The 21,869-nt window shown below is 44.5% G+C and overlaps 2 protein-coding genes across 2 annotated transcripts; both read left to right on the top strand.

The window, feature by feature from the left end:
- The first annotated feature begins 526 nt into the window (after nucleotides 1-526).
- LOC101773024 (transcription factor MYC2) lies at nucleotides 527-1,883 on the top strand. The gene has a single exon (XM_004957325.3). The coding sequence runs from the start codon at nucleotides 602-604 to the stop codon at nucleotides 1,442-1,444; it is 843 nt and encodes a 280-aa protein (XP_004957382.1). The 5' UTR covers nucleotides 527-601; the 3' UTR covers nucleotides 1,445-1,883.
- Nucleotides 1,884-18,499: 16,616 nt separating this feature from the next.
- LOC101772620 (transcription factor MYC2) lies at nucleotides 18,500-19,474 on the top strand. Its single transcript, XM_004957324.3, has one exon. The coding sequence runs from the start codon at nucleotides 18,535-18,537 to the stop codon at nucleotides 19,363-19,365; it is 831 nt and encodes a 276-aa protein (XP_004957381.1). The 5' UTR covers nucleotides 18,500-18,534; the 3' UTR covers nucleotides 19,366-19,474.
- Nucleotides 19,475-21,869: the final 2,395 nt, after the last annotated feature.

Below are 21,869 nucleotides of genomic sequence, written 5' to 3'. Positions count from 1 at the left end.
GCGCTCGTTCCTTTGGCTCTTGCATACTCTGTCCCCGCCAACGCGCGTGCGATGACAGCGACCCCCAGCTTATTCGATTTCTTTTATTTGGCCGGTAAATGAATAGAGGAACTAGGGACTTTGATCTTGAGTTTCGTTCTTGACTGACTTCATCAGCTAGTGTAAAAGCACAGGTCAGACGAACATAGCTGGCAAGGAAAAGACATGGAATCAGGCCACTGACCTTAGTTTTGTTTGCTGGTTTTACTATTTGAGCAAGGTTTTTTTTTTTGTTGTGCGTGTGTGTGTGATCTTGGTAATCCAATTGACCAGCTCACGTCACTTTCGCACTGGTCTTTGGAGCAGCACACTTTTGGTTCCAATTGGACGACAAGCAAGCTAGTGTTCCAACTCCCAACGTCCCCGGGACAAAATTAATCCCTGTTCGCAATAAAAGCTTGTCACGAGGCCCTAAACGCAAAATGAATCGCCGGCCGGCACTATAAAACCAGAACCACATGACCGATCGAAGCGCCTATGTCCGGTTTCCACTTTCAGGAGGAGTTCAGGTACGCCGTGACCACCACCACCAGTGAGTGAGTGAGCGAGCGAGTGCAATCCAATGGACGACCTGCGGCTGTCCCCGTGCAACTCCTTCTCCCCGCCCTCGCCGCCGCCCTTCTTCTCCCACGCCGGCCACCCGATCATCGAGTTCACCTCATGCGAGGTCCCCGAGCAATGGCTGCTCGGTGACGTCGTCGTCGCCAAGAACGAGGGCTACGACGACGGGGACGACCTGTGGCCCGTGGGGAGCACCCTCTCGACGGACTCCGAGCTCTCCGTGCAGCCGGCGCCGCCTCCACAGCCGGCGCCGCAGCAGCAGGAGCCCGGCGCCACGGTCCCGGCGCAGCGCCCGGGGAAGCGGCGGGGCCGGAAGCCCGGCACCCGCCCGGACGGCCCCACCGTCAGCCACGTGGAGGCTGAGCGGCAGCGCCGGGAGAAGCTGAACCGCCGATTCTGCGACCTCCGCGCCGCCGTCCCCACCGTGTCGCGGATGGACAAGGCCTCCCTCCTCGCCGACGCCGCCGCCTACATCGCCGAGCTCCGCGCCCGCGTCGCGCGGCTCGAGGCCGAGTCGAGGCGCGCCGCTGCCGCGAGGTGGGAGCCACCCGTCGCCGCCTCCTCGTGCGGCCCCCCGGGAGCCCCCGGCCACGGCGACGAGGCGGTGGAGGTGCGGATGCTGGGGCCCGACGCGGCCGCGGTGCGAGCGACGAGCGCCGCCCCGCACGCCGCCGCGCGGCTGATGGTGGCGCTCCGCTCCCTGGAGCTGCACGTCCAGCACGCCTGCGTCACCCGCGTGCACGGCATGACCGTGCAGGACGTCGTCGTCGACGTGCCCGCCCAGCTCCATGACGATGACGGCCTCCGCGCCGCGCTGCTCCAGATGCTGCAGGACAGCGGCTAGGCAGCTCGTAGAGAGCTCATCGATCTCCTTCCCGTCCATCTATCCATCCATACTGTAACAGTTCTCGGTCGCGTACAAGCAGTGCTAAAATGGAGCGGACCAAGGTAGGTAGATGCTAATGTTGATTGGGAGGATAATTAAAACGATGGGTAATCCATCGTGTGTGGATGTCGTCTCTGCCTGTCCATGGAATAAAGTGCACACTAGCTATAGCTGCTGCTCAAGGGCTCAATTGGGTTCTGTTGCAACCAGAAGCACTCATGCCTAAGGTTCTTCTTGGATCCAACATCATCCCACGATCCATCCAAACGGTGGTGCCCAAAAACGACTCACGACCAAGGTGTAAGTGCGTGCATGTCAACATATGAGTAGTACTCTACTCTAGTGTGTATTGCGTTGCTAAATTATATTATGGATTTGCATTGTTTGCTGTATGACACATCACACATGAGTGTTGTTGGCTTGGACTACTCACACTTATTGTTTTTCTTCACTCTAATCTTCACCCTCCTATTCAACTCTGGTGATATTAGCCTACCTCTTTTCCATTTCTTGCGAGATCAACAAGCCTCTCTCATGCGGATCACAGTAATTAAGGGATTTCAGGATTAGGGTTGAGGGTTTGGGATTGAGATGAACTACAATTTTAGAGGAAAGACTGGGAAACAAGGTTGGTCCGCTGGAGGAGAGGGAGTCGGTGGGCCGGGGGCGGTGAAGAGGTTGTTGTAATCCTGAAGCGCCACAATGTATACATAATAGGGTGTATCTAGTGCATGTTTAGATTTTTGTTTAGAAAATGAAAATGGTTTCCGGCCTGTGCGACCGCACACAATGCATATCTAGATATCGGCCTTTATTATCCAAACCAGAACTTTGGGCCTAGATCTTCATCATATACTGCATATCCAAGAGCTCTCCTTCTTTATTTCTTCTACTTCCAGTCTTCTTCTTCTTCACACCATGGCCATGGCATCTGAGCAGGACCCTCTCCATCCCCGCATGGTGGTAGAACCGTTTAATTATACTGTCTTAAATCCATCGAGAGATACCTTTAATTATATGTATATAAGATTTTCATGAGGCTAATCATGAGCTTAAATCCACGGAGAGACACCTTTAATTAAGAAAAAGATTATATTGTCTCAAATACAGGGATTTTCCGTCGCATGGATTTTCTGGGAAACAAAGTCATGTGGAAGCAGGCATGTAGGTTCAAAGGCATGCATGCCATCTTTAATTGCTTGCTTGCATTGGCTGAATCTGGGGTTATAGATGACCAACCTATTCTTTCCTAAGATAATTTATTTAATGGTAGCATAGATAAATCGAAAACTTTCACAAAGAGTTCCAACCTTAGCTTGCAAAGAATTAAATTAGGCTAGAACGATGAAAGCCAAGACATCAGGATTAGGGGATACTGGACAATGTCCTTCCAAGTGGAAGCGACCAAATGAATCTTCGATCACTGTAGGAGATTCAGTGGTGTCATTTTGTATGAAGAGGTTCAGTGGTATTGTATGTCAAATAGAAGATGCTGATCTGATTGGAGCTATCTGGAAACTGAACCCGTTCAAAACCCCTAATGTAAATTTTCTTATCGGCCAACCATCAAGCAAGCACACGTTTTTCTTGGTTGTTTAAGTTTGCCCACTGTTTTCTTGGCGGTTTAGAGGTTTCGACAATGACATGTGTCGCTGCATATGTCCTTTGTAGTTTGCATTCTTCTCTTACAAAAATTCTCCGCACTGTTCGCGTTGATTACGGATATTGTGGTTGTGCGGGAATCTGGGAGTGTTCACTGGATTGTCTAATCGACCAAATCGTACATATTCTAGTAGTATTATTAAATTTATTTGATATTTGCAATGTGTATGTGTTGAAAGTATGAATGGTTGTGTGAAAGTTTACATATTCTAGACGCAAGATTGAAAATCAGTTACTGATGGGTGGATGCATGGTGGGTTTAGCTTGTTTCCCATTGCATGCATGACCTGCAAAAATGGTGTTTTGGCTCACAGCCACAGGGCTGTAGCCTTACAGGAATACCAGTATATGGGATGTGTAATGTGTTTAGCATTGGTCGCCACTAAGACAACTAGTGATAAGTTTGCTGCCTAGAATTATTTTTTGAGTGTAGATATTGGAGATTTCACGAGTAAACGATATTGGCCCCCAAAGTCTTTCAGGTGCTGATTGCAGCAATGCATTTTCCTCTGCTGCTTTGGCTACCATCTTGCCTCTTGTAGTGCATGCGGACCCCAAAGGACATGTGGTCGGCTGAGCATTGCAGTGTTCGTTTGAACTGAAATACTTCAGCACATGTTTAGCTACATCTATATTTTTCTGCTAATAAAAGAGAGTAGGACTGGATGACGGTATTTCGTTTTCTTCAAGGGACAAATTAAACTGACTAGCTACCCGATCCCCCAGTTAAGGGTTTGGTTTGCAGCTATATATTCGTTTTGGCTAACAAGACAACACCTACTGCATGAGTAGTGACAACTGACAATCAAGAGGAATGCCGAAAGCATGCATACAGTGGTTGACGGATGCGATCACACCCACATTTATGGATTTGTGGATGGCCGTTGGAATATGCATATCCTATATCGTCATAGTCTGTAAACCTCATCAACTCGAGTACGTCGATCAAAGTAGCAATGTGCATTGCATATCTTGATCTGAATCCGCACAAACAAAGCGATGGCAGGACGACTGATGAGGGACCAGAGCAATGGTGTGGTAGTGTATTAAATAAATCGCCATTTGGCAGAAGATCTTTGTCCGTTTGCACACGTAACCAACAAGAATTAAACCAGTGTGCGTATGTGTGAAATGCATGCGCTCCATCCGTTCTAGTTCTAAATTATAGTTCATAGTTCATGTTTTTTTTTTGAAAATTACAGGAGGGGTTCAGAACCCCTACTGATTAAATATATATATAAATAGGTAAAGTTGCAACAAAAGTAATACAAAGAAGAGGCGTAAGAGCGGGTGAAATAAATCGGATAAAAGAAAAAAAAAGTAAAAGAAGAGAAGCCGAACAGGTACAAGCAAAAAAGCCTAAAGGGATTGAATCCAGTCTTCGAGCCGAGGACGATGTCTTGATTTGATCCGGAGCGAGAGGTCCTTAAGTTCGGAGACGAATTTTCGCTTGCAAGCCAAGCTGAGAGGATCAAAATTGTTGAACATCCAGTTGTTTCTTGTTGTCCAGATGCTCCACGCCATCAAGATTATAATCTCCATAAAAAACGATATTCCCAATTTCCTTTTTAGTTGCTCTAGTATGTTCAAGATCGGCCTTGTATGCACATAAGTAATCCCAATACTTCTCCAGCAAGCCTTTGCAAAGTTGCAGCGGAAAAATAAGTGATATGCCGTCTCTCTTTTTTGTCTGATGCAAAGCTCGCAGTTGTAAGACTCAAGGGCCATCTGCCTTCTTCTTAGGAGATCTCTCGTGTTTAGTTTGTCCATGAGCAATAACCAAAAGAAGATTTTGTGTTTCTTTTGACATTTCGATTTCCATAGCCATCTGAATGCTTGATGTACATTCCTAGTACCCATGATTGATTTGTATGCCCTCTTGGTAGAAAATGAAGGTGATCCCCAGATATAGGACCAGGTATCATTATGTAGTTCCAAGTGAATTTCAGCGGTCCATTGTTGCAAAGTCATAAACTGAGCATGTGCCTCTATTGATAAGGGAGTGTTGAAATTTTCTATGAAATTTTGTTTTTCTTTGACTGACTTGAGGGTTGCATTTGTATCCTTTGCAAAGGATAGCAGTTCTGGGAAGAGTTGTGCCGGAATTGCTCCTTGCCACATATCATTCCAAAATAACACAGTTGAGCCATTTGCTATTGTAACTGAAGCAATTCCTTTGTACTTGTCTTGTAGTTTAATTATGTCCTTCCACCAAAAGGAACCTCTACTTTGCCCTCCTGGAAGCTTTCCATTTGGATAATATTTGTTCCATAGTAACGTTACCCACGGTGTATCTTCTTTGGAGTAGAATTTGTGTAGAAATTTCAATAACATGGCTTCATTATGCGCAGCTATGTTTATTACACCTAGTCCTCCATTTTCCTTAGAGTGACAAACCATATGCCAGGCTGCCTTTGATGGTTTTGTAGAGTTTGGGTCGGACCCCCTCCAAAGACAATGTTTTCTGAATTTGTCTATCTGTGATATGACTCCCTTGTGTATTTTAATAGTCGAACAAAAGAATACCGCGGACGAGGACAAAACCGAGTTAACCATCTCAAGCTTTCCTCCTTGACTGAGAAACATAGGCATCGAATTCAATCTTTTTTCCATTCTTTGAATGAGTGGCATGAAATGTTCGATCTTTGGTTTTACTGACCCAAGTGGCAGACCAAGATAAGTGAATGGAAGAGATCCTTGCTGACATTCAAAGGTTTGTGCCAGAGATTGAAGTATTTCTTCTGAAATATTGATAGGTATCATCACTGACTTAGCGTAATTAACTTTGAGACCGGTTGACAGAGCAAAGATGTGTAAAACTTCTTTTAGAACCCTTAACTGACTAGGGCAGGCTTCCATGAAGAGAAGAGTATCATCAGCATATTGGACTATTGGGAAATCCGTTTCTGCCCCTTCCTCGATAGGTAGCTTCAGGTTCCCTAATTCTTTCTCATGATTAAGAATAGACTGTAATAAATCTGCTGTGAGTACAAAAAGGAGGGGTGATAGGGGATCTCCCTGCCTGACTCCTCTTTTGCAGTGAAAAAATTTTCCCGGCACTCCATTCAAAAGTACTGATGATGTCCCAGAACAAAGAATTTGTTGGATCCACTGAACCCATCTGGTGCCAAATCCTTTGTGCTTTAGGATTTCTATGATGGCTTTGTGCTCAATCTTGTTAAAGGCTTTTTCAAAGTCCAGCTTGAGAACCACTATTTGTTTCTTCAACTTTTTGCATATATGTAGGAATTCAAAGGCCCATGCTAGACAATCTTGGATAGTCCTTGTTTTGATGAAACCATATTGATTTTTATGAATAAGAGATCTTATGACCTGTTGCAGTCTCTGTGCTAGGAGCTTTGTTATTAATTTAATGGTTGAGTTAAGCAAGGATATTGGTCTAAAGTCTCCAACATATAGAGGGCTTTCCTTTTTCGGCAGTAAGGCTATGAAGGAGGAGTTGATACTCTGTAAGCATAAGTCCCCATGAAAGAAGCATTGTACTAATTTATAGAAGTCCTGATTGATAATATTCCATGTTTTTTTAAGGAACTTTCCATTAAAACCATCCGGTCCTGGTGACTTATCATTTGGCAGCTGTGGTATAACATTGTCAATTTCTTCTTTTGAGAATGATTCCTCTAGACACTGTAGGTTCGTCTCTCTTTGTAGTAGCTGTTGTAAATCTAGGTACATGTGGGTGTATTCTGATGTACCCATTCCATCTTTGAACGATTTCCATAATAATTCAGCTTTTTCTTCATGCTTGGTTGTTTGTGTTCCATCATCAGAGTATAGGTGTGTGATAGTATTCTTTCGGTTTCAAACTGATGCTTGTGCATGGAAGAATCTGGTACACTCATCTCCTAACTTAATCCACCTGACTTTCCCCCTTTGCTTCCAATAGATTTTTTGTTGGTGTAATAGGTTTTCCAGATACTGCTGTATTTCTTTCCTGAAGTTCCATTCTTCAATAGTCAGATCTCTTGATTCCTCAATTATGTCCATAAACTGTAAAGTGGTTTTGTTGTTTTGAATAGTGGTGGCTAGATTTGGTAACTGAGCTTTCCATCCTTTCAAGACTCGACGGAGGTTTTTGAATTTAGCTGTTACTCTTTTAGCCTGATCCAAATGATCCAATGGCAAATTCCAAGCATGCTGTAATATGGGGGTGAAGTGCTCATGTTCTAACCAGTAGTTTTCAAAACGGAAGATGGCCGGCCTGGGCACCTTCGTTTGCACAGTTATGACACATGGGGTGTGATCAGATGTGTCTCTAGAGAGAGCCATTACAGTTGAGTTAGGGAAGCAAGTAGTCCATGCTATCGAAGTGAAAAACCAATCCAGTCTCTCTAAAAGTGGATTTCTCTGTTTGTTTGTCCAAGTATAGCGGCATCCCTTCAGAGGCAATTCAATGAGTCTTAATTTACTAATGGCATTGTTAAAAGCTAGCATTTCTTGACAGTTGGCCCCTGGCTTATTCCTGTCCTCCGGTCGTCTCAGGAGATTGAAGTCTCCAACTATCAACCACTTATCCTCATCTGCAATGTCAATTTCTTTAAACCATCTGATAAATGTTGCTTTCCCTTCCGTGGTGCATGGAGCATATATATTGGTGAGGTACCATGAATATCCAGATAATAAGCAATTGATTAGAACTGACTGAGCGTAATCATTCTGAAACTTAAGACTTGCACTAAATTTTGAACTGTTCCAGACAATGAGGGAACCTCCTGAGTTTCCTATCGAGGGTAGGAAAACGAAAGCATCCAGTTGGGGGGGGGGACAGAAATTTTTAATGTATCCTGAGTCAATATCCTCTCTTTTTGTTTCTTGTAAGCACATGATGTCACAATTAGATTCTTTAATCTTGCTATTGATAGCTTCCCACTTTCCTATAGAGTTTAAACCCCTGATATTCCAAGATAAAATGACCCAAGCTCTATCTCTTTGTGTGTAATTCATAAGAAGTATTGGATGGGTGTTGCGAACGCGTGAGAGCAAATCTTATTATGATTGACATCTGTCAAGTCCTTGCTCAAATTCTGTAGAACTAGAAGCGAAATTGAAGCCAGTAGGCTGATATTCCAATTATAGTACTGATAAACCTTCCAGACAATCACATCCATTACATTGTTTTGGAGTCTGACCAACCATAACAAAATACATAGTTTGATGAGGTGTTAACCTCTCAACAGAATTCCATACTTTGTTCGATGACATGAATAAGACAAAGAAAAGATGATATTCAAGAAGGACATATGGGGTTTCAGGTCCTGGAGCCTGTGCCCGAGCATTCACCTTCTTCTAGCTCCTGAGGCATCTCATTGTTCTTGTTTCTCTTGGGTCTTATTCCTCCTTTGTCTCCTATCACATTGGGTTTTGCTGCTTTCATCCTGAGATTTTCATCAGATAATGTTCCTTTATTGACCTTGCAAAAGTCTTCTCCCATGGCTACCAAGGTTTTTGTGGGGAGGCTTGGTGGGACTGCTGCACATGCTAGACAGTTCCGGGAGGTGCAGCTGGAATGCCTAAACCCCGCATTCCTGGTCCTGATCCTTGGACTCCTCCTAGCTTCTGTTTCCACCAAGGGTGCTGAGGCCTTTGCTTTTTTCTGGCCATGAGGATTATTCATAGTTCATGTTAGTTTTATCCTAAACAAACTGCTTTAATTTTCACTATTTTTTTAAAAATATAATAACATCTATAGTACAAATAAATATACTATCAAGACATATATTTATAATGGATTTAATAAAAATTAATTAAATTTATAAATATATTGGTGTTTTTCATAAACTTGGACACAGTTAGAGATGTTTGAGTTAGTACACGGGCCACACGCACGGACGATGAAGGATCTTGATGGTCCCGCGCCCAAAACAGCTAGTTGTACTCGCTCAATTGCAGAGAAACTGAGAAGGGCTTGCTACGGCCACCCTGAAGCCCACCAACGAAATTGAGTCAGCCCATGGGCGTGTTATTCTTTTGTTTTGCTTTGCCTTTCCTTATAGCTCATGCAATTGTTTACCTTGTGTTGACGTTTTTTGGAGCCAACACACGAATCGCACTCTAGAGTGTAGCGCGCAGAGGAGCTCGATGCAGCGCCTCTGCATAGGCTGATCAGATCAGTTTGATGGACTGGTCAGACTGGTTCGCCGGTGAGCTCAGCGATAAACCTTCGAACGCTCACCCGGGAAGGATCCCGTTGGGGCAAGCTCACGCAGGGTTGCTCTAGGATCGGCAGGCCACCTAGAGTGCCTTCAAACGTCGTCGAGACGAAGGAAGAACAACAAGTAGTAGATTGGAAAAGTTTGGGCAAAAAATAAAAGAAAAGATACAAAAATAGTAGATTGGTTTTCGTCGATTGGGTTCTCTTCTCAATCGGCCGAATCCCCTTATATTTATAGGGAGGGAAAATCTTCCCCATGTAGGAGTCGAAACACTAATACAAATCGTGCTAAATTACAACTCCTACTTGGATTACACAGATCCAGACCGGTCCGAACGGCCTAGGCAACCGGTCTGACCGGTCTGCACATGTGCAGATCTTGCGAAGGTCGTATCTCCCTCATCCGAACTCCAAATCGGACATTTTATATATGAATCTCAATCATCTCGATGAGAGCTATGCCATGGCAAAGTCCAATTTGCATTTTGGAAACTTTCCCCAAACCGGTCTGATCGGTTGAGAGACCGGTCTGAACAGGCTTGACAAGATTTCCCAAGTCCTGCCACTTTTGGGCGTCAACACATGCCCCCTGTTTTCTAGCAAAGTTTGCAAGCCAAAAAATACTCTTCTGATCAAAAGTTCCTGAGGACGATGATGAACGATGCATCGACCATATGATGGTCTTCTAAATTCTTTATGAATGCTAATGTAGTCAAAACGAAATCAAGTACTACATCTATGAAACTTCTATTTCGGCTTCTAAAACATCTAAGCATATCTGAAATCTTGATGTGGCCATGACGGCCAACTATGGCTCCTTGGTAAATCATAAGCATAATATTGATAGTTATGAAATGAAAACCAAGGGTTATACCAAAACTATGGATTATAATCATGTATACCTGAATATGCATTCCATGGCATATGCATTGATGGAATAAATGTTGAAGACCGATACGATGACCGTTTATGCTTCTTCGCTCTCGGTGACGAAGAATTCCTATTTTGATCATCTCCTAACCGATTGCTTCGCTTTCGCTCGGCCATCTTCTGATACTTATGTAATAACTCAGCTAAGCTTGGCTTTTTCTTCATCCCCTTGCTTATTGGCATGACACTTTCAGTTCTGCCAAATCTTTTGACAAGACCGGTCAGACCGGTTTGGACACCGGTTAGACCGGTTCCTTCAGAACCAGTCACTTTGAGATCATCTTGTCCTCCAGCCGAATCTAGTTGTTGTTCATCTATTTTGTTTGAAATATGCTTATCATTGGGGACAACTTGATCAACAGGACTAGTCGATGATTCTTCAACGTTCGGCTTTTCGATGTCTAATGTCAAGTCTGAATTTTGATTTAATCTACCATCCTTTTTGACAAGATAGACTTGCTTGATCACCTCATGCTTATTTTTTTTGTATAAACCGATTCTTTTGATCAAAATAGTCATTATGTATGGGTGATGACTCGCTGATTGTCGGCTCACTATGTGCAATATAATATGGACAAACATCTAGGAAACAATGACGTATACGAATTACAATACCATGATGGATAAGAATAAGGCGTATTAAAGTAAACCCCCCATGGTATAGGTGTAGGTGATCCATGTGAACTAAACGGCATTGATGTATGAAAATTATTCCAATGCCGATTGTGATCATGGAACTTCTCTCTCGAAATTTTTTTTGAGTGTTTGGAATTTTTAGGCCGACTAGCATGTTTGATATCCTTTTGTTTTGAGGATTTAGTCGGAAGCTTCTTTGGCTTCAACTTTTCCTTTTTATGCTTGCTACGGCCTTTGGATTCAACGATTATCCAAACACCAATATCAGGTTTCTTAGGTTTAACCAGCTTTGGTTTTGATTTATTTTGTGAAACCCCAGAAGAAGCAGTTAGATCGGTTTGCAAACTGGTCAGACCGATCTCGGTAGAACTGGCACCTTTAGATTTGTTTTGTTGCCCCCCGAGCGTTGAAGTACTAGATACAGTCTCTGTGCTCTTGCTAGGGGATTTTAGATCAGAAACTTCGGCTAGAGATAGCCGAACTGGATCTTGGCAAACAACATCACAAGTTGACAAATTTTTGCAAGGATCAATAATAGCATTAGACGGCTTTTCAATAGCTGAATTTTGGATAATATGAATTGAATCTAGATTATCCTTTTTATGAATCAAATACTTCACATATTTAGATAGAGGACCAGATAAGTTACCTGAGGATTGCATCTCGTTCAATATGTCGATGTTGGATGGCAGCTGCAACTCTTTTATTTTGGCAATGCCTTGATCGGTTTGACGGAAACATGATAGAAGGAATTTTTCAACAGCTAGATCAGATTCCTGCAAATACTCCATACCAAATTCTTTACATAACATCATATTGCTAGGGTTTGATGGATCAGCCATGGCGGCCAGATTCTTGTCTCCAACGGAGTCGCAAAAATGTGTTGACGCTTTTTTGAGGCTAACACACGAACGCACTCTAGCGTGCAGCGTGCGGAGGAGCTCGATGTAGCGCCTCTGCACAGGCCGGTCAGACCGGTTTGATGGACCGGTCAGACCGGTTCGCCGGTGAGCTCGGCGGTAAACCTTCAAACGCTCGTCCCGGAAGGATCCCGTCGGGGCAAGCGCACGCAGGGTTGCTCTAGGATCGGCAGGCCACCTAGAGCGCCTTCAAACATCATCGAGACGAAGGAAGAACAGGAAGTAGGAGACTGAAAAAGCTTGGGCAAAGAATAAAGGAAAAGATACAAAAATAGTAGATTGGTTTTTGTTGATTGGGTTCTCTTCTCTATCGGCCGAATCCCCTTATATTTATAGGGAGGGAAGGTCTTCCTCACGTAGTAGTCGAAACCCTAATACAAATCATGCTAAATTACAACTCCTACTCGGATTGCACAGATCCAGACCGGTCCGACTAGCCTGGCCAACCGGTTTGCCCGGGTGCAGATCTTGCGAAGGTCGTATCTCCCTCATCCGAACTCCAAATCAGACATTTTATATATGAATCTCGATCATCTCGACGAGAGCTACCCTAAACCGATCTGATCGATTGGGAGACCAGTCTGAACAGGTCTGACCAGATTTTTCAAGTCTTGCCACTTTTGGGCGTCAACACCTTGTTATGGAGTTATGATTTTACAAAGCATTCAATATTTCCAAAGGCATGATTCAACATTTCGTAGAACCTAGTTCAATATTTTTCAAGTGCTATCTCCCACGTCTACGCAAAAATATTGAACTAAAAAATTGAATATTTAACAATATTCAAAACTAATAAAAGTATATGTCATCAATATTTTTAGGTAAATCATTATTTCAACATCTTCTACGAAAAATATTGAAATTGTACAATCAGCATTTTAGAAGACTTGTACTATGAACATACCATCTATTGGCAACCCTTTCACTCGTCGTGTCATGTTTGTACCGCACACATCCTTGCATGCACCTCTCCAACGAACTCGACCCTCCAATTTTTCTAGTGTTAAACAATGATAACCTTCCGTGCAAATACGTGCACACCACCGTTATCCTGATAGCAACTCGTAGAAATAACGGAATACAATTAAGTACGGGTAGTGAACTAGTCTAGTAGCTAGCTAGCTGATCTAATATGGTAGTAGCACTGTTTCTAGCTGCATACGTACTCTCCGCACTGGCCACATCATCGATCGAATTGAGAAGACCGCTGCCAACGAACCAAACGATTCTGTGATGAGACAATGTATAATTCTATACTTATCCGCATGGTTACTGCAAGGATGCTATATGTTAATTCTAGAGCTCTTTTACGGTGCACAGTACTACCAGGTGGTAGTATAGATATATAGGCTATTTTTTGATATGGGTAAAATTGTAATTAATCTAGGGATCCGTCTATATGACAGGGCTCGACCGCCGCCGCACGCACGCACGCACGCATGCCGCGGCGCCCAATCTCCCAGTAACGCCGCGTGCTCTATCTTTCGTGCCTGCGAAGAATTTTCCTCAGAAGCTTTCATCAATGGTTTCATTTCTCGATCATCTCAGAGATACACGTGGATCGAGAGACGTAACGTTTTTTCTGCTTTGGTATTCGAGAACGCATTGAGAACCAATTCAGAGCCGGCCGTGCAGCCCCGCCACAACAAGCTGGGGAAGGCTGTGCATTGCGGCTTGACGCGTTCCGTGGCTGAGAGCTTCTTCGTGTTCACCTCGGACTCCGGCAGCATGCAGCGGCGAGCGGACCAGCGTTCGCCGTCGATGGCTGGGCTCCCTCCCGGCCTCCCCATCCCTAGGCACCACGGGCTCGCAACGCGCTGGCGTTGTTGCCAGAGCATCTCCAGTTGTGCCGCAGCCTTGCCAACGCGCCCGGATGGGCGCGTGAACATGGCGGGGGCTCGAGATCGAGCACGATCCAATCATACCCCTATACTACTCATACTACTCATGTATACTACATATATTACATCTTAAGGTTTTAGTAGTATACAATTAATTTCAAGCACCAGATCTTATATACGAGTCCTTTTCGAACAGTAGTATAAGGTAGTATTGTGTACCATAAAAGAGCTCTAGTTCTATACTAACCCTCATGGTTTCACACTCATCATTTCACTAATACTCGGTAAGTACTATGTTCTCCCTCGTCCGCCTCGTCTGCATCGTCGGAGTTGTCATCAGATGATGTGAATGATCAGACAATAACACAAGTAGCTAGGCACATACAGCCACGTCGCACCTTCAAGTATAGGTGAGCAAAACTAGTTTTGATTTGCTTGCCCCCATACTACCCAGGACGAAACTAGTACCCAATAGGATAATACTAGCCTGGTACCTTAGGCAACAGTATCTTGGCACATGAAAATGTTTTTGGGTTCTTCATCTGTAAGTTAGATGTAGCTCTCGCTAAAGGATTATTACATATTCCCTCCGTCCATCCAAAATTACATGTCATTTTAACTTTTCTAAATATATAATTTTTACTATGCATCTAAATATAGAATTATACATCATATTTAAATACATATGAAATATTCAAATGCTATGTATCGAGAAAAGCAAAATCTTTACCTATTATTAAAGCAAGTAACGCTTCTGCCCGGATTTTCGTACGTCGTGGTCATTTTGCAAAAAAAAACCCTGATGTTTTGTGTAATCAACCCGCAGTCCATTATTATGAATAGTCTAGGTGTCGGATTGAAAAAGGAGGAAAGAGAGGGGGTTTAAAGGGAAAGTTCTTCTCTAAATTACGCCGCCCAACGGCACGCACGCTCCCTCAAGTCTCTCCGCCCGTCGCCTCCGTCCACGCGGGAGCCGCTTCCTCCACCGCCCCTCCTCTCGCTAGGCACCGAATCGGAGCTTGGGATCCGTCGATTTGAAGCGGCAGTACTCGTGCGGAGGAGCATCGACGGTTGAGCTGGATCTGTACATGGGAGTCCCGCAGGGGCCAGTGGCCTCTCCCGTGACGATTCGACCGGCGGAGGTCGAAATCGAGCCGGTGGCCGGTGTGCTGGACCGCAGCGAGGCTCTCGAGCCGCCGATTTGGGGGTGGCGCAGCTCATCTTGGCTGGATTCAGCCGGGCATGGGGGCTGCGCAAGATCCGGCGAGGAAGGTCCGAGCGTGGGGCGACAGGGCTTGAGCGGCGGCATGGCGCAGGGAGTGCAGGGGCGCAGCTCCTCCAGCTCGCAGCGGCGGCGTGGATCTGCCAGTGCTGGAGTTCTGGGCGGCCGCAGCACCGGCGGGGGACCCGACGGGCGGTGGCGGCAGAGCTCTGGGCGGCCGCGGCACCGGCGGGGGAGCACGACAGGTTGTGGTGGCAGATCTCCAGGTGGAGCTCGAGGGCGGTGGAGTTTCGGGGGGGGAGCTCGAGGGCCGGCGAATCGAGGTCCGGGCGGAGCTGGAGGGGTGGCGGCGGAGCTCGGGGAGCGGGGGCAAGCGAGCTTGAGCGACTGCTGTAATCACCGATGGATTTGATGCTTGGATTGTCCTGCAGCGGATTGAAGAGAAAGAAGAAATTGGAGAGATGGGCTGAGAGATGAGTAGGTAGGTGCTCGACTGCTCGTGCTTGCTGATTAGAAAAGATAGGAGCTGCTACTGGCTTGCTCTCACCAAGATTCAATCAAGAATAACTGCAGCTGCTGTTCTTGGATCGAATTTGATAGTACATTTTATCTAAAAGACTGAAACGCAGACAGCAGCGAGCTGAGAAGAGAGAGATGCGAATTGAATTAGTGGTGCACGAGAGAATTGACTAATTGACTATCACAGAGAAACTCCAATTAGACTTGACCTCTCTACTCTCTAGAATTATAACTAATGACTTATTGGGTTTTTCCGAGTTGGTATCTAAGTTCATCCAACTCTCTGATGTGTTTTAGACTATCTGCTTGCGAGACAATGAAATCTACAATTGAGGAATCAAGCTTACAGAATGGAGCAAGAGCTGTTAGGTTTACGTCGGACATGACTGCTCTATCTTATTGTTGAGTTAGAGGGCTTTCTTAGCTGAGATCAGCTCCTGTACGTAAGTCTGTTATTTTGGAGCGTAACATATATTGCATTTTAACTTAGAACTTCTCTGAAAATACGAAGAGTGGGTTAACTCTTAGTTTAGTTTATCATTGTCACTTTTTATGGATTTGATTACTATTTTGTTTCTTCCATTGCATTTTCAGGTGAATTTTCATTGCTATTAATGAAGAAGGAACATTATGCATTTGATTACATATATTTTGCAAGGATGAGATCCATTGCAGTGCATGGGAAGGATCAGAACATATATATGGTGATTGCAATGCCATATTGCGAAGTTGGCTTCGTTGCATATGGGTTAAAGGATTTTTTTTCCGTTGCAACGCACGGGTATATTGCTAGTAACATATAATTTGAAATGAAGGGAGTACATGTGTGTGATCTAATTTGTACACTTTGCGACACCCGACATGTGTTTACTTCAAAAGAGCCGGGAGATGGTTACCCTAAAATTAGAACGGAAAAACATGCATTATAAATTAGGAAAACTGGTCCATCCACCTGTGAGCTAGTACATCTAAAAAAATATAAGTATTTTAAAGTGATATAAGTATTAGAAGTGCATGAATGAAGAATAATTTTTTGCTCGCAACTAATCAGAATTACTTATGTTTGCCTTAACTTTCGTGTATACTTTTTATTTTCTAACATAATATTCATATGGATTCGGTCTCTGGTGATGTGATAGACTTCGTCTACTGCTTACTCCATATGCCATTGTCAAGATCCAAGTACAGGGTGCCTTGCTCCAAGTTCTACAATTGCATCACCCCACCCATCACCAGTGTGGAACCAAAGACGATGAAGTAAAAAATGATGGCTTTATTATTGCGTTCGGTTCCTAATTCAATTTTTTGCCTTGATTTGTAAAACTGTTTTCACGCTACTACAGTGTTTCAATTTGCACAAAATAGGTAAAGCCGGAGCCGGTAAAAGTCCTTCCAAACAGGCTCTGATGGTATCATGGAGTTCAGAGACAATTTGAAATTCTGAACAGGCATTTATGTTTAGGGGTGTTTGAATACTAGACGCTAAACTTTAGTAGTATCACATCGGATGTTCGGATGCTAATTTAAAGGACTAAACATAAGTTAATTGTAAAACTAATTGCAGAACCCTGTGCTAATTCGCGAGATGAATCTATTAAGCCTAATTATAATTAGGCTTAATAGATTCGTCTCGCGTATTAGACTCCATCTGTGCAATTAGTTTTGTAATTAGCCTATATTTAATACTCCTAATTAACATCTAAACCTCCAATATGATAAGTGCTAAACTTTAGTGGGGTGTATCCGTACACCCCCTTAATATCCCTGGTTGGCAGATAAATGCAAAGCAGGTGGAAAGTATATGGGGAGAAAAACTAGTAGTGATTTGCTTCCCCACGTATATGCCCAGGACGAAACTAGTACCAAATAAGTACTACTAGCCTGGTACCTAGCTAGGTAACAGTATCTTGGCATATGAAATGTTTTGGAGGTTCATATTCTGAACAGTACGTTAGGTGCAGCTCTTGTTGAAAGATTATTGCCCACCTGTAATCTAACATGTACATTTTGCGACCTCCGACATGTGTTTACTTCAAAAGAGACGGGATAATGGATAAATAAAATAAAATTAGGATGGAAATAAACGTGCATTAAAAATTAAGAAAACTGGCCCATCAATTTGTATTTCTTTACATGTTCCGCTCTTGCTACTAACGGGGACACGGGGTTCGGTACGGTTATGCCACTCGGCGCGGCGATCAGTCATCATTACGGGAGGATCAGCTAGCATTCAGCAGCAGCAGCAATAGCCGCGCGAGCACAATGGCCGGGCCGGGTCTCGTTTGAACGAAGGCGCCGTCGACTGCCTCGGCGCCTGACACGTACTATATGCTGGGATTTTTGCAGCGGCGATCGAGCAATATGGGCTGTGTTCGGTTGGACTTGTAAGCCGGCTGAAAAGTTAAAACGGCTGATTTGTTATGAGAAAAAAATATTGTTCAGTAGCTGATAAGCCGGCTGATAAGCTGAAGCGTACAGAGGACTAAGCTACACAGCAAAGGCCAAGCATCCGTATGTATGGTATGACGGATGGCTACACAGCTGAGCGCCAAAATTGACCTTAAGGCATCATGAATACCTCATTAGAATTTTACTGTATTTACCAAACTGCTATATATCTTTGAACTAAATCTCATGTTAAAAAGTCTAGCCCACTTTTCAAATTTCTGCGACAAGCTAACCAGCAAGGTACCAATGATGGTCAGTCTAATTGGCCTTCTATGGCAACCGGGAATTTTTCTCTAGCGAGCTGCTATTATTAGGGGTTCTAATTTAGTTAATTTTTCGTTAATTTTTATGGCAACAGGCAAAGATTGTAAAGTTCAAAAACGGAGGGAGTAACTGATTTAGTTAATTTTTTGTTACCATATTACTCCATATCTGACCAACTCATGTCACTTTCTCACTGTGGAACACAGTTTAATTGGAGAGTGGCGTCGTTCCAACTTCCAACTTCAAGGACCAGAAAGCACAATGCAAGCACCTCCACGCAAAACAAAACAAAAAAAAAACACTTGCTAATGGGGAGGTCTTCCATGCAAATCTCTCTGCCTGCACTGTAATATAAAGGCAGAACCACACTGATGCTGCTTGCCAGTTGCCACATGACCGAACCGGCTCTGTCCGTCTGCCACATTCAGTAGCTAATGGCTGACATGGACGAGCTGCTCTCGCCGTGCCCCTCATTCTCCCCTCCCTTGACCCCGTTCTTCCTCTCCCACGCCGGCCACCCCGTCATCGAGTTCGCTTCCTACGAGGTCCCTGAGCAATGGATGCTCGACGACGGCGACAACCTGTGGCCCGTGGGGTGCTCCCTCTCGCCACACTCTGAGCTCTCCGCGCCGCCGCCTCCTCCTCAACCGGCACCCCCGCCGCAGCAGCAGGAGCCGATCGTCACGGCCCCGGCGCAGCGCCCGGGGAAGCGGCGGGGGCGGAAGCCTGGGCCCCGCCGCGCGAACGGCCCAACCGTGAACCACGTGGAGGCCGAGCGGCATCGCCGGGAGAAGCTGAACCGCCGGTTCTGCGACCTCAGGGCCGCCGTCCCCACCGTGTCGCGCATGGACAAGGCCTCCCTTCTCGCCGACGCCGCCGCCTACATCGCCGAGCTCCGCGCCCGCGTCGCCCGCCTCGAGGCCGAGTCGAGGCGGGCCGCCGCCGCGAGGTGGGAGCCCGCCGTGGTCTCGTGCGGCACCCAGGGAGCCGACGAGACGGTGGTGGAGGTGCGGATGCTGGGGCCGGACGCGGCCGCGGTGCGCGCGACGAGCGCGGGCACGCACGCCGCCGCGCGGCTGATGGGCGCGCTCCGGTCGCTGGAGCTGCACGTCCAGCACGCCTGCGTCACCCGTGTCCACGGCCTGACCGTGCAGGATGTTGTGGTCGACGTGCCCGCCTCGCTGCAGGACGACGGCGGCGGCGGCCTCCGCGCCGCGCTACTCCAGGTGCTGCAGGGCAGCGCGCCGGCTAGCCCCAGCTCGTAGAGCTCATCGATCTCGTCCCCTCCGTCCGTACCGTAACGTACAGTTGTAGCTTGTCATTCTCGCTTCCCGAGAATCAAACGTAATTCTCTTTAATTAAATATATATAAATTCTGAGAATTCAAACGTAATCAACTTTAACCAAATATATATAAAAAAATATTAATATTTATGATACATAATTAATATTTATAATACATAATTAGTATCATTAGACAAAACGTTAAATTCATTTTCATAATAAATTTATTTAAAAATATAAATGTTATTAATGTTTTCTACTAATGTAGTCAAACTAAAAAAGTGTGACCAGCACGTTTCCCATGGTGATGTATATTAAGGCTAATCCCAGTGGGAGTTTGATAAAGGTTTCATGCACATTAAATACGGTGACACATCAGCATATGTGATGACATGGCATGGTAGTTATGAAGTGAGAGAGGGAAGGAGTTTCATCAGGATGAAACTGTGTATACACTGTTTCCAAGACTATGAAACCTATTGAAACTTGCATTGGGGACTATAGAGTTTCATTTCCATCTAACCATATCCAATCACATACCTCACAATTAAATGTCATGAGCATCCTATGAAATCGTGAAATGAAACTGTACACTGGGACTCCCTGTTTCATTCATGAGAATACACCTCATAGGATGACGTGACATCCTTAGAAACAGTACAATGAAACCTTGCACTGGGACTAGCCTAAGGGACAAAGGGAGTACATGCAGATGCAGGGCCAAAATGTCACGGGTCAAGGTTAAGTAGACGCTAATGCTGATTAAGAGAGTGATTAAGAGGGTAAAATGATAGGTAATCTTAATATCTAATTTCATCATAAATGCTAAACAGTCGGCCACTACCGGTTAGCTCTTTATTCAACTAAATGAGTAATTAAATAAGTTAAATGGATATTAGACATGCTAAACAGGTGATTAAATGGATACGTCCGGTCACTGTGTAAGGTTTACACGGCGTATAAACGAACTAATTACGTCCGTGTAGGCGAACCTGCTAATATCTGACGTCTGTGCTTCTGCCTGTCAATGGAATAAAGTAGCGCTCAGTTAACTCATTGCTGGAGCTAATCAACATACGGATCATCGAATTATTTCCCAGCCCATCAAGCAAAGCTTGTAATTTTGTTGCATATCTTGATCATAACTTTCTAATTAAATCAGAGGAAAAAGGGTCCATTTTACTCCTCTCACTACTCAGTTTGTCCATCCCACCTCCTAACCTAAATGTTGGCTCCACCTATCAATACTGGGTTAAATTAACCCCTAAACGGTTTTGTATCCTGTTTTGCTGATATGGACACGGTTTTGGCTGGAGTCAAGCCGGTTTACATGGACGCTAACTTAATTCAGCTGGTTGGCGTGGACTGCAAGAGGCAAGCTACCAAAATGAGCCGAGCCTCCTGTCTCTAAACGTCGCATGCGCCGGCGCCCATCCATCCGCTGCTGCGCACAGTTGGGCACACGCAAGGTATGAATTTTGTCGTCCTCCCACGATACGGCCGCTCCTGGTGCATGTGTTTTTGTTTAATCGACTTCCAGTCTTTCACGATAGAAGACGGATGAACCGAGCCACAGTGATGACTAAGGGCCAGCAGCACAGATGGCAAGGAGGGACCATTGGAACGAGCAGCAACAACCTCAGTTCTATATATTTTTATGATCAGCACGTACTTCTTGACCTGCTTCAGTTTGTATAAAAGATCTCCTAAAATTCTTATCACATCGAATGTTTAGATACTAATTAGGAGTATTAAATATAAATTAATTATAAAACCAATTGCACAGATGAAGACTAATTTGCGAGACGAATCTATTAAACCTAATTAGTCCATAATTTGACAATATGATGCTACAGTAAACATGTGCTAATGATGGATTAATTAGGCTTAATAGATTCGTCTCGTGAATTAGCCTCCATCTGTGTAATTAGTTTTATAATTAGCTCATGTTTAGTCCTCCTAATTAACATCCGAATATTCGATGTGACATGAATTTTAGGAGCTACTGAAGAACCAAACACCCTACATGCTGTGGCGCCTTGACCTATCTTTGGGGAACAAACATTCATTCAGGTGGCAAGTGATTGCCCTTTACCTTAGGGGGTGTTTGGATGCGAGGTACTAAACTTTAGGAGAGGTCATATCGGATGTTCAGACACTAATTAGAAGGACTAAGCATGAGCTAATTATAAAACTAACTGCAGAACCCCTATACTAATTCGCGAGACGAATCTATTAAGCCTAATTAATCCATCATTAGCAAATGGTTACTGTAGCACCACATTGTCAAATCATGGACTAATTAGGTTTAATAGATTCGTCTCGCGAATTAGACTCCATCTGTGTAATTAGTTTTGTAATTAGATTATATTTAATACTCCTAATTAGTATCCAAACATTCGATGTGACAGGTACTAAACTTTATGAGCCTGTATCCAAACAGCCCTTAATTTGCCTTAATGAAATGAACGACATCCCAATGTTT

Source organism: Setaria italica, chromosome II (assembly GCF_000263155.2).
Source record: "Setaria italica strain Yugu1 chromosome II, Setaria_italica_v2.0, whole genome shotgun sequence".
Classification (NCBI taxonomy): domain Eukaryota; kingdom Viridiplantae; phylum Streptophyta; class Magnoliopsida; order Poales; family Poaceae; genus Setaria; species Setaria italica.
The sequence above is the reverse complement of the archived record's forward strand: the minus strand, read 5'-3'. Positions and strand labels throughout refer to the sequence as shown.

Bases quoted from the DNA above. Each gene is read 5' to 3' on its own strand.
- LOC101773024 (XM_004957325.3), top strand. From the start codon at position 602: ATGGACGACCTGCGGCTGTCCCCGTGCAACTCCTTCTCCCCGCCCTCG.
- LOC101772620 (XM_004957324.3), top strand. From the start codon at position 18,535: ATGGCTGACATGGACGAGCTGCTCTCGCCGTGCCCCTCATTCTCCCCT.